Raw genomic sequence first — 15,492 nt, forward strand, 5'->3', positions numbered from 1 at the left:
CTATCCTATGCTGTGCCAGAGATATTTAGGACTGTGTAATATTTTCTTTCTGGCAAACTTGTATATGGGTTTTCATAATATGGTCATAAAAATGCACTACTGGTAGATATTTCATATACAAGAAACTCCATTCTTCTATATCCTCAGTGACATTTTGAGAAATGTAAAACATCAAAGTCTCTATTATAATTTTTTTTTTAATCATGTGTGTGGCTTCTCCTCTCTGCCCACTCTAAATGCATGATGTGTGAGTTAGACAAAAGCAAAATCAACTAATCCTAAAAGTAAAACAATATATTTGACTATTACAGAACACTAATGGTTTCTGGAAGAAACCGGCCTTGAAAATGATCTATAAAGTTAACCAAATCAGGATACTCGATCCTATCATTATCAGAAAAACAGCACATGAATGGCTTCAGTTCCCAACAAAGTTTCCCAGAAAAGAAGTAGGTATATTTTTGTTGTTGTTGTTTGTTGTTTGTTGTTTCAGTTGTTTCCAAACAGATGATATAAATGATCACAATCATCTGTTTATTGTAATTATCTATGTTGAAAAACCTCTTTCATATTTACACTATATTATTTTATTGTTTTGTTGAAATTTTCAATAGACAAAACCGCACCATGGCCTTGTTTAGTCATTGACTCTGAAGCACATCTGTATGTCCTTAAGTGTGTAGCATCTCCCATGCTTGTTTTGTAGTTTTAACATGAGTTAACTGGTTGAGATGAGCCCTACAGCTTAAGCTAACACACATCAATAATACACCTTTTATCCTAGTGTGGATATGGCTTCTGTGTCTACGTAGATTCATGTAGCATATACCTACAGAGGAAAAGAATGCATAGTAGTATGTGTGGGGAGAGGGGCTATAAAGACTTCATCATAATGGGTTTGGGCTGGCTGAATTAGCCACTGGAATGAGATGGGCAATATTCAGTCCTGGAAAAATAGTGGTTTTAAGGTCTAATGGCTCATAACTAGAATGGAAAGCTTTATATCCCTGACTTCTATCCTTGCCTTCCAATAGAACATAGCCCTCACTTCAGCCCTGGAAAGTTCATAGACATTGCATCACAACCATACAGCATTTCCATGCATGGAAAAACTAGATAGGTAATTTTGCAGAAGTTAGTAAAATGTATTGGTTTTATTTTTCCTCTCCCCCCTCAGTGAGATTCACGATACTAAAGTTTGAGTGTTGGAGGAATATGAAAAATGGTGCCAATGTGGTTTTTATTTTAAACTGCCTGAAATATTCCTAAAATATTTTTGTTTGTAAAATATTCAGCGTAAACAGAATACTTAATGGTGGAGTGTGTTATAAAGGGTTTAGTGGCACTTGCTTAGGTTGAGGTGTATTTATCAACTGAGCAACAGGGGCATCCTCAGTTAAACCTGTATACCATCTGCCCCAGAGAGTCTTTCTGTGTTTAATGCATTGAAGTGTGTGTGACATCTTACCTGTTCCTTCAGAGATTCCAAAAAATCACCATCGCCCAATATGGGGTCACACTGCTGTGGTTTTGAGTAAAGAACCACAAGAGAGGCAGAGGATAGTTTTCTCAGTGGTGCCGTTAAGACCGGGCACTGGCGTAGAAGTCTGAGGAGTCACAAACCCAGGAAAAAGAAAGACGTTTAGCCAGGGAAGCAGATACAGAACCCAGATTCATGGTTTTGTTGTTCAAACATTGTTTTTAATGATGAAATATATTTGTAATTTATAACAAGGCCCTCTGAATTTGGGGGCTCTCATTCCTTAGTGGGCTCCTGCATACATTCTATCCTCTTCCAACAGCCTCTTAGCATTCTAGTGAAAGGAGTGCCATCAAGTGGTAGCTTTGCAAATTGGGGCAGAGCATTGCGATTGACTTAACCTCTTATTTTTATATAAAAATAATTTTAATTGATAGAACATTCTTTAGAAAGAAACTAACAGAAATGTAGGTTTTAACCTGTAAACCTTCTTTGTGTAGGCAAGAATGATCTTAAACTGCACAGGCCTTTGTAATGCTAAGTAAATAAGCTTCATCTGCCATATCATTAAAGAGCCGCTGACATCCCATGGGAATCTTTCCCAAGTATCCTGTGTAGAATAAATACCACATTTGTCTGATTTGACCTTCCTAATAGTTCTTGCTAAGCATATTTGATTTCCATGAAAGCAAATTTATCTATTTCTGCTGCTTTTTCTCTTACATTATATCAAAACTTGCATCTGCTAGCTCAGCTGGGTGCTTTGTAAAGGACTCTACTGTCACAAAGGTGTTATGGCTTCAAATGGGAGATAAAGCAACCAGAGCAGAGGAGAATCTAATGACCCTCTCAAGCCCCATTGATAGGGTGACTAGATGTCCTGATTTTATAGGGACAGTCCTGATATTTGGGGCTTTGTCTTATGTAGGCACCTATTACCCCATACCCCTTGTCCTGATTTTTCACACTGGCTATCTGGTCATCCTACCCACAGAAAGCCCCGTGGCTTTGTGAACTCCATGTTATGAAATGTTCTCCCCCTTAAAGGTGGCCATAGGGGACAGAAACAACAGCTGGGACATCTGTGAAGCCATGCTGTCAGTGAGCCAGATGGAGACTTGTGATCTTGGTATTGGTATAGAGGCATAGAGCCACTCCAAGAAGGGGCAGTCTCACATGGCTCCCAGAGGGCAGCGTTGGTTATGGGGACCCACTTGTTTTCTGTTCCATGGGAGGAGGGCGGTAAGAGTGTAAACACCCCCATGTTTCATCCCTGAGAGAGTGATCCAAGGAAAATTCTTTGAGGAGTTCCTCATGGAATCTTGCATCCACCAGGCCCTCTCCCGCAGGTACATCTGTGGGAAGGAGCAATCCAGGTCATAATTTTTAAGTTTTTCAATCCCTCTTTTTCTGAATATACATGTTGAACAGTAATGTTTCTTTTCCATCCAGTTTTGATCTTTTCTATTATGCCAACGTTGCTTTCCATCTTTTTGTTCATATTCCAGCACAATGTCATATAGCATTGCCCACAACATTAACACAGTTCTAGAAGTAGCAATTATAAAACCATATGTGCTCCCCTGTACGGCTGCCTTGTCAGCAGCAATGCTAAAATATTACCAGGTCATTCATAAGCCTATTCCTGTTAAATGTCTGGCTCTCAGAATGGTCTATGCTAAAAGGGGTCTAGAATCTGGAGAGAATTTTCTTAACAGCTGATGACAGTTTTTTTATATTTGGTCAAATTCTGAGCCTGACCAGATCAGTATTTAATTGACAAAACTTTAGTTCAGCAAAATCCACAGAAATAGTTTTACTTGTTGGAGGGTTGTCTTTTTTTACAGCTAAATATTACTGGTGGTTGTGCTGCTCTGAAACTGTTGGGAGATGAGAGTATATTTTATACGTTTAACTCATTTTGTGTGCACTTGGTGATCATGAAAGTCAAAGACAGAGTCAGGTCAAGTTCTATGTCAGATTCTCCATACGTCCATCAATTCAGTTCATTCCTGATTTACAACATACCTGCCATGCCTGTCTTGGACCTCTCCAGAACAAACATTGTGACCATAGCACTAAAGGGTATGGGAAATTTAAGATGTGAATGACAGAGGGATTTGAGTCTTCCCACTAAACTCATGATCTAAATGGCCCGAGGCAGAAAGTTATTTTCTTTATTTGCAGGACCATGAGGCAACCACTCTGTGTATCAGGGCCGCCCAGAGGGTGGGGCAAGAGGGGCAATTTGCCCCGGGCCCCATAGGGCCCCCCACGAGAGTTTTTTGGGGCCCCTGGAGCGGGGTCCTTCACTCGCTCTGGGGGGCCCGGAAAACTCTTGTGGGGCCGGGCCCAGGAGCTTCGTCCGCTCCCGGTCTTCGCTGGCGGGGGGTCCTTCCGCTCCGGGGCGGAAGGACCCCCCACTGGCGAATTACCACCGAAGCGGGACCCGCCGCCAAAGTTCAGCTTGGTCTTCAGCGGTAATTCGGCGGTGGGGGGGGCCTTCCGTTCAGGGACCCGCCGCCGAAGTGCCCTGAAGACCCGCGGTGGGGGCCCCCCGCCGCCGAATTACCGCCGAAGACCAGGCTGCACTTCGGCGGCGGGTCCCGCTTCGGCGGTAATTCGGCAGTGGGGGGGGGGGGCCCTGCCGCGGGTCTTCGGGGCACTTTGGCGGCGGGTCCCGGAACGGAAGGGCCCCCCGCCGCCGAAGACCCCAGGCTCCCGGAATCCTCTGGGCGGCCCTGCTGTGTATTGTAAATTAATCTTATTTTCAGAGTATACTGTAACTTGATAAAGTTCCACGTAGATAATGGTTCTGTTCTCTGATTCTGATTTCCACTTACAAAAGAACTGAATATTAAAGCCCTTATGGAGCATATTTACTCTTACATAGGTTTATCATAAAAATGCCATCAAACTTTGTGGCAATGTTCTACAAATGTGAAGTGTTATAAAGTAAGACTTCTTCACTCCTCTAAACCAAATGTTTAGGAAATCAGAATATCTCAATATGATGTGCTAATGAAAAATATTTTTGGCCCTATCTATATGAGCTTAAGGCATCTCTTCCAGTCTTCAGAAGCCAGTTTCATAGAAATAAGGAATGGAAAAGATCCATCTATCCATTACGCTGTCCAGTCCCTCTCCCTGCCTATGCAGGATTGATCCAGCACCCCCTTCTGCATCCCTGCCCCAGGCTTAGCCCAGAGCCCCCTCCCACACAGCAAACCCCTTGGCCCCAGCCCAGAGCCCGCACCCCCTCCTGAACCCCAACCTCCTACCCCAGCCCAATGAAAGGGACTGAGAGTGGGGAAGAGTGAGCAATGGAGAGAGTGGGGGGTGGCGTGAGCAGGGCAGGGCTTTGGTGAAGGGGTGGGGTAGATCCTGGGTTGCCCTTAAATTCAAAAAGTGATCTTGGGCGTAAAAAGGTTGGAGACCACTGCAATAGATCATCAGATAGATCCAGCAGTAACAACGAACTGAATATTCAAATAGTCTTCCTCTGCTCTGGTAATACATTTTAATTGGCTCTTCAGAATTAAAAACTGGACACTGCTCATAATTATCTTTAATGTACAAAGTGATATTTTGGCTTGTATGGTGTGGATATATGTTGCTGGGTCTACTTCTAGAGGAGGGACATTTTTGGACATAAACAAGTTCATCACTCTTGACTATTTTTCTTCAAGAAGAAATATTTCTTTCTTTCTTTCTGAAATTTCCAGTTCTGAAAAAGCTCAGAGCTACTTTTAGCAATGTTGCCAACATTTTAGTACTGCAGAGTCATTAGTGGGTTTTATGTTATTGTTAAAACCCCCACTCTTGAGTTTGTCTCCTTATAGCAAGATGACAATTATATTTGTTTGTTTGTGCTTTTAGAAACCCCAACATCCTACAACAGGGCTAATTGCCATCACACTGGCATTTCACATATGCAATGAAGTTCACCTGGCAGGCTTTAAGTACAACTTCACTGACCGAAACAGTTCTTTGCACTATTATGGCAATGAGACCATGTCTGCGATGATTGAGGTAATGTACTATTTTCTTTTATGGGAAATGCTTAGAGAAAAATAGTGTTGTGCTAATAAATTGGGAGACACGATGATCTGAAAGAATGAGCATGGTTTAGGAGTCAGAAAGTCTTGAGTTCTATTCCTGGCTCTAGTACTGATTGGCTTTTTGGTGTTAGGCAAATCACTTTATCCTGCCTCAGTTTCCCTTTCTGTAAAATGGGTGGAGCTGGTCAGACGTTTTCCAATGGAATGTTTTTCTGTTGGAAAATGCCAATTCGTCAAAACTGACACATTCTGCAGAAATATAGAGCTGGGAGGGACCTTGAGAGGTCACCTTGTCCATCTTCCCACACTGAGCCAGGACTAAGTAAACTTAACTAGACCATCCTGGGTAGGTGTTTCTCTAACCTGTTCTTAAAAACCTCCAATTGGTGGGATTCCACAACCTCCCTTGGTAACCTATTCCACAGCTTAATGACCCTTATGTTTAGAACATTCTTCCAAAGTCTAATCTAAATCTCCCTTGCTGCAGATTAAGCCCATTACTTCTCCATGTCCCAGGAAGGTAGATGAGAACAATTGATCTCCATCCTCTTTATAACAGCCCCTAATGCATTTAAAGACTATTAGGTCCCCCTCAGTCTTCTTTTCTCAAGACTAAATGTGCCTGGGTTTTTTAACCTTTCCTCATAGGACAGGTTTTCTAAACCTTGTATCATTTTTTGTTGCTCTCCTCTAGACTCATTCCAATTTGTCCACATCTTTCGTAAAGTGTAGCATCCTGAATTGGACACAATACTTCAGTGGGGATCTCACAAGTGCAGAGTAGAGTGGGACAGTTACCTCAGGTCTTCCATTTAATGTTCCTGTTAATACACCCCTGAACAATATTCACCATTTTCACAACTGCATCACATTGTTGGCTCATATCAGGGGTGCAACCAGAATGACTCCTGGCTCACATCAACTTGTGATCCACTGTAATCCCTAGATCCTTTTGAGCAGTACTATCACCTAGCCAGTTATTCCCCATTTTGTAGTTGTGCATTTGATTTTGTTTTCCTAAGTTTAATACTGTGCCCTTGTCTTTATGAAATTTCATCTTGTTGATTTCAGACCAATTCCCCAGTTTGTCAAGGTTGTTTTGAATTCTAATCCTGTTCTCTAAAGTACTTGCAACCCCTCCCAGCTTGGTGTCATCTACTCATTTTATAACCACACTTTCCATTCCACTATCCAACACATTAATGAAAATATTGAATGGAACCAAGACCGACCCCTGTGAGACCCTACTAGATACACCCTCCCAGTTTGACAGCGAACCATTGATAACTATTCTTTGAGTATGGTCTTTCAACCAGTTGTACATCCACGTTATAGTCGATGTCATCTAGATCACATTTCCCTAGTTTACTTGTGGAAATGTCATGTGGGACTCTGTCAAAGCCTTACCAAAATCAAGATATATCGCATCATAAGAATGGCCGTACTGGATCAGACCAAAGGTCCATCTAGCCCAGTATCCTGTCTTCTGACAGTGGCCAATGCCAGGTGCCCCAGAGGGAGTTTACTGCTTCCCCCCATGCAGTAGTCCAGGAATCATGTCAAAGAAGAAAATTAGGCTTCAACAAATCTTCCAATGGAAGAGAGGCAGATTTCAAAACTTTCCTGCCAGGCAGGTTTCTGTCAGAAGGAACCAAGGAGCAAAGAGCAGAGCTGGCCTTGAGCTGCTGGGGGTTTTAGTGCTCCTTCCTGCCCTCTTGTGGAAATTATTTGGGCCAGCAGCTACTTTTCTCTACACCAGAGGTGGGCAAACTACAGCCTGTGGGCCACATCCATCCCTCAGGACCCTCCTGCATGGCCCCTGAGCTCCTGCCCCGGGAGGCTTGCCCCCAGCCCCTCCCCCATTGTTCCCCCTCCCCTGCAGCCTCAGCACGCCATGCTGCAGGCACAATGCTCTGGGCTGCCGGGCAGCGCAGCTGCAGAGCCCGGCCTGACCCGGTGCTCTGTGCGGTGGCGTGGCTGTAGCGCCACCAGCCACCAGCGCTCCAGGCAGCGCAGTAAAGGGGCAGGGAGCAGGTGGGGTTGGGTAGAGGGCAGGGGAGTTTGGGGTGGTGTTCAGGGCAGGGCCGCCCGGGGGGGCGGGCAAGTGGGGCAATTTGCCCCAGGGCCCCCATGAGAGTTTTTCGGGGCCCCTGAAGCAGGGTCCTTCATTCGCTCCGGGCCGCTGGAGCTTCTTCCGCTCTGGGTCTTTGGCGGCAATTCAGAGGCGGGGGGTCCTTCTGCTCCGGGACCCGCCGCCAAAGTGCCCCGAAGACCCGCCACGGGGGGGCCTTCCGCCCTGAAGACCCGCTGCCGAAGTGCTGGGTCTTTGGCGGCAATTCAGCAACGGGGGCCCCCCGAATCCTTTGGGCAGCCCTGGTTCAGGGGGCAGGGGTGTGGATAGGGGTCAGGGCAGTCAGGGTGGGGAACGGGGGCGGGGTTTGAATGGGTGCAAGGGTCCTGGGGTGCAGTCAGGAAGGAGGGGGGGGGTTGGATTGTGCAGCAGGGGGCAGTCATGGGCAGGGGTTCCAGGGGGGCAGTCAGAAATGAGAGGAGGGGTTGGATAGGGCGGTGGGGGGCAGTCAGGAGTGGGGGTTCCAGGGGTGGTCAGGGGACGGGGGGGGTAGGTGGGGCAGGGGTCCCGGGGGGGGCTTTCAGGAGGCGAGAAGCATGGGGGGGTTCGGGGGCAGGGGCCAGGCCACGCCTTGCTGTTTGGGGAGGCACAGCCTTCCCTAACCAGCCCTCCATACAATTTCCGAAACCCGACGGGCCCTCAGGCCAAAAAGTTTGCCCACTCCTGCTCTACACTCTGCCCTATCTGAAATTTTCTGTTTGCTCCTGAGGAGACAGGCAGAGCTCTGCTTGACAGGAGCAGTGTTAGCTGCTGTTGTACAAGAGGCAGTGAATGAGGAAAAACAGATGGCCAATCAGCTGAGGATTTCCCTAGGTGGGTTTTTTCCACAGACACACAGAAGAGTCAGAAAACCCCTAGTCTGTCCCCACAGGATTTTGCAGGTTTGTGTAGGGCCTGATCCAAAACAAACTGAAGTCAGTGAAAAGACTTCCATGTACTTCAGTAGGTTTTGGATTGGGGCCGAGGAAGAGGAGATAGATTGGAATTTGGAGGGAGGGGTTGTTTTTGATGTATTGGCTAGAGACTGACAGACAGGACACAGACCTGCCAAAAATTCCTATGCGCACAATTCATGAAATCAGGTGGAGCTTTAAAAATAAATTCTTTTCCGATTCTTTATGTAGAAATAAGTTTTCTAAATGTTTATATTTATATTTCATATAAGCATGGTGTGTAATCCTGGAAGTTAGTGATGGAAGAGGCCTCTGAGCTCACACCCAGTCCATCTCTCTGCCACTGATAGATTATTCCCTGCAGTAGAGTTTGTAATATGGGTCTAGTCTGGTTTTGACTTCCACCACTTCCCTGGGGAGGCTATTCCTCAGACTTTGGATATATCCACACTGCACGCTTCTTTCAGTGGCTGTAGAATACATACACAGGATGCACCCCAGCAAGGGTATATGTAGCAGTGTAGCCAGTGAAGGACAGTTTAGGCAGGTACACCTCTACCCCGATAGAACGCTGTCCTTGGGAGCCAAAAAACCTCCCCTTGTTATAGGTGAAACCGTGTTATATCGAACTTGCTTTGATCCACTGGAGTGTGCTCTCCCCCCCCCCCCCCCCGAGCACTGCTTTACCGCATTATATCCAAATTCGTGTTATATTGGGTCACATTATATTGGGGTAGAGGTGTATAGTATGGACACACCTGAGTACATGCTGTACATAGCTCTCTACTAACCCAAGCCGGGTCTCCCTGTCTACACTGCTATTTTTTAGCAACGTAGTGTCCTGCTGCTCGGGCCTTTTACTGTCACAGGTAAAGACTCTGCCAGTGAGGAAAGCCTCTGGCAGGAGGAGAACTTTCCCTGCCGCCTCCCCCTTCCAGAGCCTTTCACTGACATGTAGCTATGCGCTGCAGTGTGGACATAGCCTGCTTTTCACTGCAGCGTGTAGCTACGTGTACACTATATGCTGTCACCAATGGTGTGCAGAGTAGGCATTGCCTATAAGTGTATGAGTCCTTTCCACAAAAGATTCTGGCTATAGTATTGTCTAAGTAACCCATTTGATTCATGGAAAAGAGTGTACGTTTGTTGCTTGCAGTAACAATTTGATTTTGTCTTGTTCTCCCCCCCCCCCCTTTAGAATGGATACCACAACATCATTGCTGAGCAAAAGTTTCTGAAGTCGCTTATAGATAAGCAGTTTGTGGTCAGCTTGACATGAGACTGAATAGACAATGGAAGAATGATCACTATTTTCAACAAGATAGATTTTATTTTTTGTACTGTATTTTTATTTTTTAAATGCCATATCTGTTACAGAAATATTTAAAAGAAGCACAGATGCCTCATAAAGGTGGTGGTAGCGGAGTTCCACTGTCTAAGACTGATGATGATTGTCGCTATCTCCTGGCACACAACTAGAGTGAACTGATTTCTGTGAATCTATTTAATTATGAAAAAATACGACCTTCAGCTAAAAAATATCAGGGATATATAAAAATATGATGCACACCATTTATTTAACAATAAGAAATTTTTTCAGCAACTGATTTCTTTTCCGTATCTTCCTTTCCTGTTGCCCAGAGACTTGGAAGGCTATGAGATAATTGATAAAGGGATACAAAGTCTTTCACCTCTCTGTTCTGGTTTGAAAACAATTTGGGATAAGTGTATCTGCAAATCATTACTATCTGAAGGGTATCTAGTAGCTGTACAGTATATAAAGTGCATTTTAATCTCAGTCCACCTGGGCAGATGTCCATATCATAGAAAATCACCTTCATAATTCACACAGGCTGGTGTTTTCTTGTTGTCTGTCTCAACAAACCGACCCCAGACTAAACTGCCCATGGACTCCTGGATGTAGCATGTGTACACCTGGGTTGGAGATCCACTGGTATAACAGTGTGGGGAAGTCTGGATTGATGCTGCTCGTGCTGTATCTAATTTATGGATACATTTGTTCTCAGTGCTGCCAGTCTGATTTATTTCACAAGCACTGAATTCATCTTTAAGAGGTAAGCACAATCTCCTTTAAACTGTGGAGTTCTAGAAGAGTTTTAAATATTTGAGTTGTCTTGGCACCATTGTGCAGTATTGACCATTTTAAGATGGATTCGCAACCAGAACTCCCCAATGAATATGAACTAGAATCTTGAGTTTGTAAATTAAAATTTATTTTAAACAAAATGTCTTTGATGCATAGATTTCCCTCCCCCTCCCCAAACACACATACTCTGGAGGCCTTGACACTTCTTATTCTCCCAAAGATGAAGATGTATTTTCCAAAACAGCACAGTTCCCTTCAGCACAGTTCCCCTCACCATAACAGGTAACTGTGAAGGGTTTCAAGAGCACCAACAAATCATCACATGTACCAATTATCTTTTATATTGTGAGCAAAGCAGCATCTGAGACACACATTGACCAATTCTGGGAGTTACAATTTTGTTTTTATCTGGCAATTCCTTTGTCCTCCTTTCCTTTTCTTTTTTCCTGTTCTCTTGAGTTTTAGGCAGTGTGTGTGTGTGTGGGGGGGGGGGGGGTGCGTGTATGAGAGAGAGAGAGAGAGAGAGGGTAACAGTTTCAAAAGCACCTAAATGATTTAGGAGACTAAACCCTATTTTCAAAAGTGATTTAGGTACTTTGGAGCCTAAATCCAAAGTCCTAAGTGCCTAAGTCATTCTGAAAATGGGGCCTAGACTTCTAAGTAACTTAGGGTCTTTTGAATTTTTTTACTCAGGATCTTTAGCTATAAGATATTTGGTGGGATGGTCATATATTGTGAATCAGTTGTCTCCGAGATGTCCATGGTAGCTCTAAGTGAAATCTGCTTGAGAATGTCGCGAGGAGCTATGAAGGTCTAAGTGGCAAAGTAAAATTCCATTCTAATCATCCTATAAGGTACATTAGTCATGAAAGGTATGTTTTAAAACTCTGTGGTCAATTGATCAATCTTCTAGGAATCAGAAAATCACAAAGAAGTATGCTTCAAAAGAATTTTGAAAGTGGATAAAATAATCCAATATTCCACAGCAGTATATATTAATTTGAACAGAGATTAATCTAACAAACTGGGACCACAGGATTACGTTCTTCAGAAATGAGGGCATGAAGCAAAAGACTGAATTGTGCTATAGAGTATTGATCACAATTTCCTAGCATCATAAATGTAAAAGTAAACAAATACCTGGTTTAGATGAGAGTGGAGTGGTCAAAGATTTTCTATTACCCATTTTCTATTTCTGTCTGTCAGAATTGTTACAAGTATTAAAAAAAAAAATTGAGTCTCACCCTCTTTTTTTTTTTTTTTTTTTTTTTTTTTTAAGCTGCTTGGTTCTAAGGAGTGCTATATATTTTTTTTACCCTTGATGGTCTCAGATTAAGCTTGTTGGATTAGTCAGGCTTAGGCTCTAGTGAGGCCACATCATACTACATTTTGTAAGGACATGATGATTTTGAGTAATTCCAAATGTCTTTAGAAGGTGATATTGAGGCTCTTGCTCTGTTAATCATGTTTCCACTATTTTTCTCATCTCCACACTGCCATCATTTTTAGGCCCTTACACAAACTGATACATTGTTTGTCACAAGACCTCTTGAAACTGGCCAGCATTTATTTCAATTAATTTAAAAGGCTTGTCTGTGTGGAAAGAAAACCATGAGGAAGTTGCATCAGAACTACAGTCATTATTTTTATGTGTCTAGTGCTGTTGAGAGAGGTTTTTATGTAATTACTACGTGTGCGGCTTTCAAAAAGCATTCAGCATCACCGTTGGCCTAACTCTGCTGCCCTTGAAGACATTGGTAAAACTCCCACTTCAGTGGAAACAGAGTTAGGCCAAAAGTGAAAATTCTACCTTATAAAACTAAGAATGTGGCAGCCTCATGCTGGTACAACTACATGAGGTCTCTTAAGTATCTGTATAGAACCCGTTACGTTCTGGTAGAATGTAGGCAGTACAGACTTGTACCAAAGTGTCCAACTGTATCAAAGTGTCAGCGTTTAGTATTACAGGATCGCTTTCCAAAATTAGCTATATAATTTTCCCTTTCTTTTTGAGAGTACCCTGATATTTATCTTTGTCATTTCTCTTTCCTTTCCTCTCCACCTTCTTCCTCATTGAAGAAAGGATGTAGCAACACATAGCTTTGGAGAAGTGATTAGTTCCTCATCTACACTTGTTCTTCAAATTGGTATCGTCCATAAATCTACTCTCATCCACCTACATCTTTTCTTAAGTTCCTGTCATAAGGTTTTTTGTTTGTTTGGAGACCTAGTAATAAGTTATTGGTAGGTTTCAGCCATAAGAGCTGACAATTGGGGTTTGTGACAGTCTCGTTATTCACTTAAACTATACACACATCGCCAAATGGTGACAACCGGAAAGGGGGAGATGGTTGTGAGGGAATGCAAAGAGAGCAAAGTTACGCTTTCAGAGCTCCCCTAATACATGGTCTGAATGCTAAATACATAGAGCAGAGGGTACTGTCTTCAGAAAGCATCATTTATGGGTAAGTAATTTTATCTTTGATACTAAGCAGTGAAATAATTATGACAACGATTTTTTGGTAGCATAATGCAGGCTTTATAGAATTCTGTGTACATTGGACCTGTTTCTCCACTGCCATGTACTCAGCGCAGTCATTTACACCCAGGGAATACTGATACAGCGTGATTTCAAATCAGAATAGTAGTGTTTTGCGCCCATGTTGCACAGATGTAAATACACAAGGTGCTAGGTAGTGGAGAATCAGAATCATGGTGTCTGTTTTAAATATAACACTCATTTTTAAGGTTAACCTGTGCCACTGTTATTCCAACTTGGCTTGAGATTTTTCTCTTTAAAAATAAATTGAGCAACTAAAGCAGGATCTTTTTCTAAGATTTGCTTTCATTCTCATTTGGTCTAGAGGGTACAGAATCTACAATGGGCCACTCTATTGAAAGCTGCTTTTTAATTTGATAGCTGCAGCAGCACAAGTTGGAGTCTTCAATGTATGAATTCCAGGGTACTGCAAGCTGTACTTCCATGTACAGTGCCAGCATAACTGTGCCAAATATTAATGAATTTCCATTTTCCTTCTGTCAGCTGCAGTACTTCAACTGTAACAATTAAGGGCAATTCTGAGATGTAACTAAAAGGCAAGTTATAGATTAATGCACTAAGGATGAATCTGTGAGTGTTTAATGCACATCTGTAGATTACATTTCAATTGAAAATATATTGTTCCTATTTTGGAATGACAAGAAGAGTTTAATAATTAATATGTGATGTGTCTTGTTATGTACGCATTAGTATACTTATCTTTTTTTCAAATACCCCTAAAGGGCACCTTTAAATATTTTCTTAACCTAAAACATAGGAGCAGGGGTGTTGTTTGTGTGTCTGTGTTTAAATAAAGTGTATAATTTTAAGAATGTGAAAAATCAATGTTTTGTTTTTCTGGTTTCAGTAAATATTTGATTTCATTTGCTGTTTGGCTTGATTTTTATGTGCCTTTTAATACAAGCTTTATTTTGACAATCATTGGCTGTTAACGAGTATGTTAAGTGAAGTTTTGAATATTGTCAGATTATTTTCCATATAATAAATCAGTTTTAAGGATACTGCCCTCTTCAGGCACATTTTAGCAAATCACAGCGCTAGTCCTCATTACAGCACTATATAAATGATGTATAGTGGATCTATCACTGGCGTTCAGTTGACATATTTAATTTAACAAAAGAGATGTCAAGTTTCTATGGTGGTGGGTAGAGAAACAGTGAGGGAAAGTGCCATCCATGTTACTTTAACATGAGCTGGAGCATAGTGCAAAAGTGATACATTCTATCAGAACTGGCAGCTTTTGCTTTCTCAAAATTGAAGGGCAGGGCAAAATCACTCTTTTGGGGAAGAATTACACTTTATGCAAATCAGGTTTCAACTACGCTATGCTAAGCAAAATGTTGTCACGGTTGGTGATGGTAAATTGTGTCAAAGAAAAAAATTCTCTTAGAGGCAATGTTTTCATGAGTTTTTAATCTTCATGAGTAGTGTCTGGGAGCTCAATAGGAAGAGCTTGAGGAAAGAAGCAGCTCACGAGAGACTTCAAAGGAAAAGCACAGAGAGAAATACTAAGGAACATATTGTTTAATGCTTCAGTGCTGTTCGGTTTTTTTCACTTTTCCCCCATGAATTTGAGTTTGGAAAAGAAAAAGCCCTTTCTTCAGTTTGTGGTTTTAGGGATTCTGAGTGTGACTCTGATCAAAAAGAAGAAAATAAAATCCACCATGAATGAATATGCAGACCCATTCATTTTAGTTTTGACGTTTTGTGTTAGATTGTGACATTACATTTTTCCATTAGTAAGGGGCTGCCCTGCCCCAAGAGCACATGAGGGAATCATCTGTGAGAATTAAAATTTCTTCTCTGGTCTCTGTCTGAACAATCAAGGAACCAGGGATTTGCTGCTGGTCCATTTCAGTATAAGATTGTTTGTTTCCCACTCCATGCCAGTTTGGTGAGTAAACTCTGTTCTACAATGGCAGATTGGGAACAGAATTCAGATCTCCTGACTCCCAGTCTGATGGCCCATCCTCAGCAGCATGCTGTGTAGCCCACAGTATATTTATGCCTATTGGTAGGTTCAAGGCTTAAAAGGAGACTGTCACTAAATGCCCACCCAAAATGATGAGGATCATACTTAAGCTTGTCTCTCTCAAGGCACATCCCCTTTGTTCCTATGCTCCACTCTTTTTTCAACCTGTGTTTTCAAGCAAGGTACGTAGTTCTCCACACCAACCAGTACTATGCTTAAACTCTCTCTCTCTTTCTCTCTCTCTCTCTCTCAGCCTCCACAACACACTGCTGTGCATCAAGCAAGGCC

At 42.7% G+C, this 15,492-nt stretch overlaps 1 protein-coding gene across 3 annotated transcripts in view; it reads left to right on the top strand.

Annotated features, from left to right (window-relative positions):
- ST3GAL6 (ST3 beta-galactoside alpha-2,3-sialyltransferase 6) overlaps nt 1-14,866 on the top strand; it is an 83,928-nt gene extending 69,062 nt beyond the window's left edge. For all 3 annotated transcript variants that reach the window (XM_045001725.1, XM_045001724.1, XM_045001726.1), the window contains exons 9-11: nt 312-449; nt 5,360-5,512; nt 9,764-14,866. In XM_045001725.1, the coding sequence (XP_044857660.1) occupies nt 312-449; nt 5,360-5,512; nt 9,764-9,844 (372 nt within the window). In that variant the 3' untranslated portion in view covers nt 9,845-14,866. The remainder of the gene's footprint in view (nt 1-311; nt 450-5,359; nt 5,513-9,763) is intronic.
- The last annotated feature ends 626 nt before the right edge of the window (nt 14,867-15,492 follow it).

The sequence above is a fragment of the Mauremys mutica genome, chromosome 1 (genome assembly GCF_020497125.1).
Source record: "Mauremys mutica isolate MM-2020 ecotype Southern chromosome 1, ASM2049712v1, whole genome shotgun sequence".
In the NCBI taxonomy this organism is placed as follows: domain Eukaryota; kingdom Metazoa; phylum Chordata; order Testudines; family Geoemydidae; genus Mauremys; species Mauremys mutica.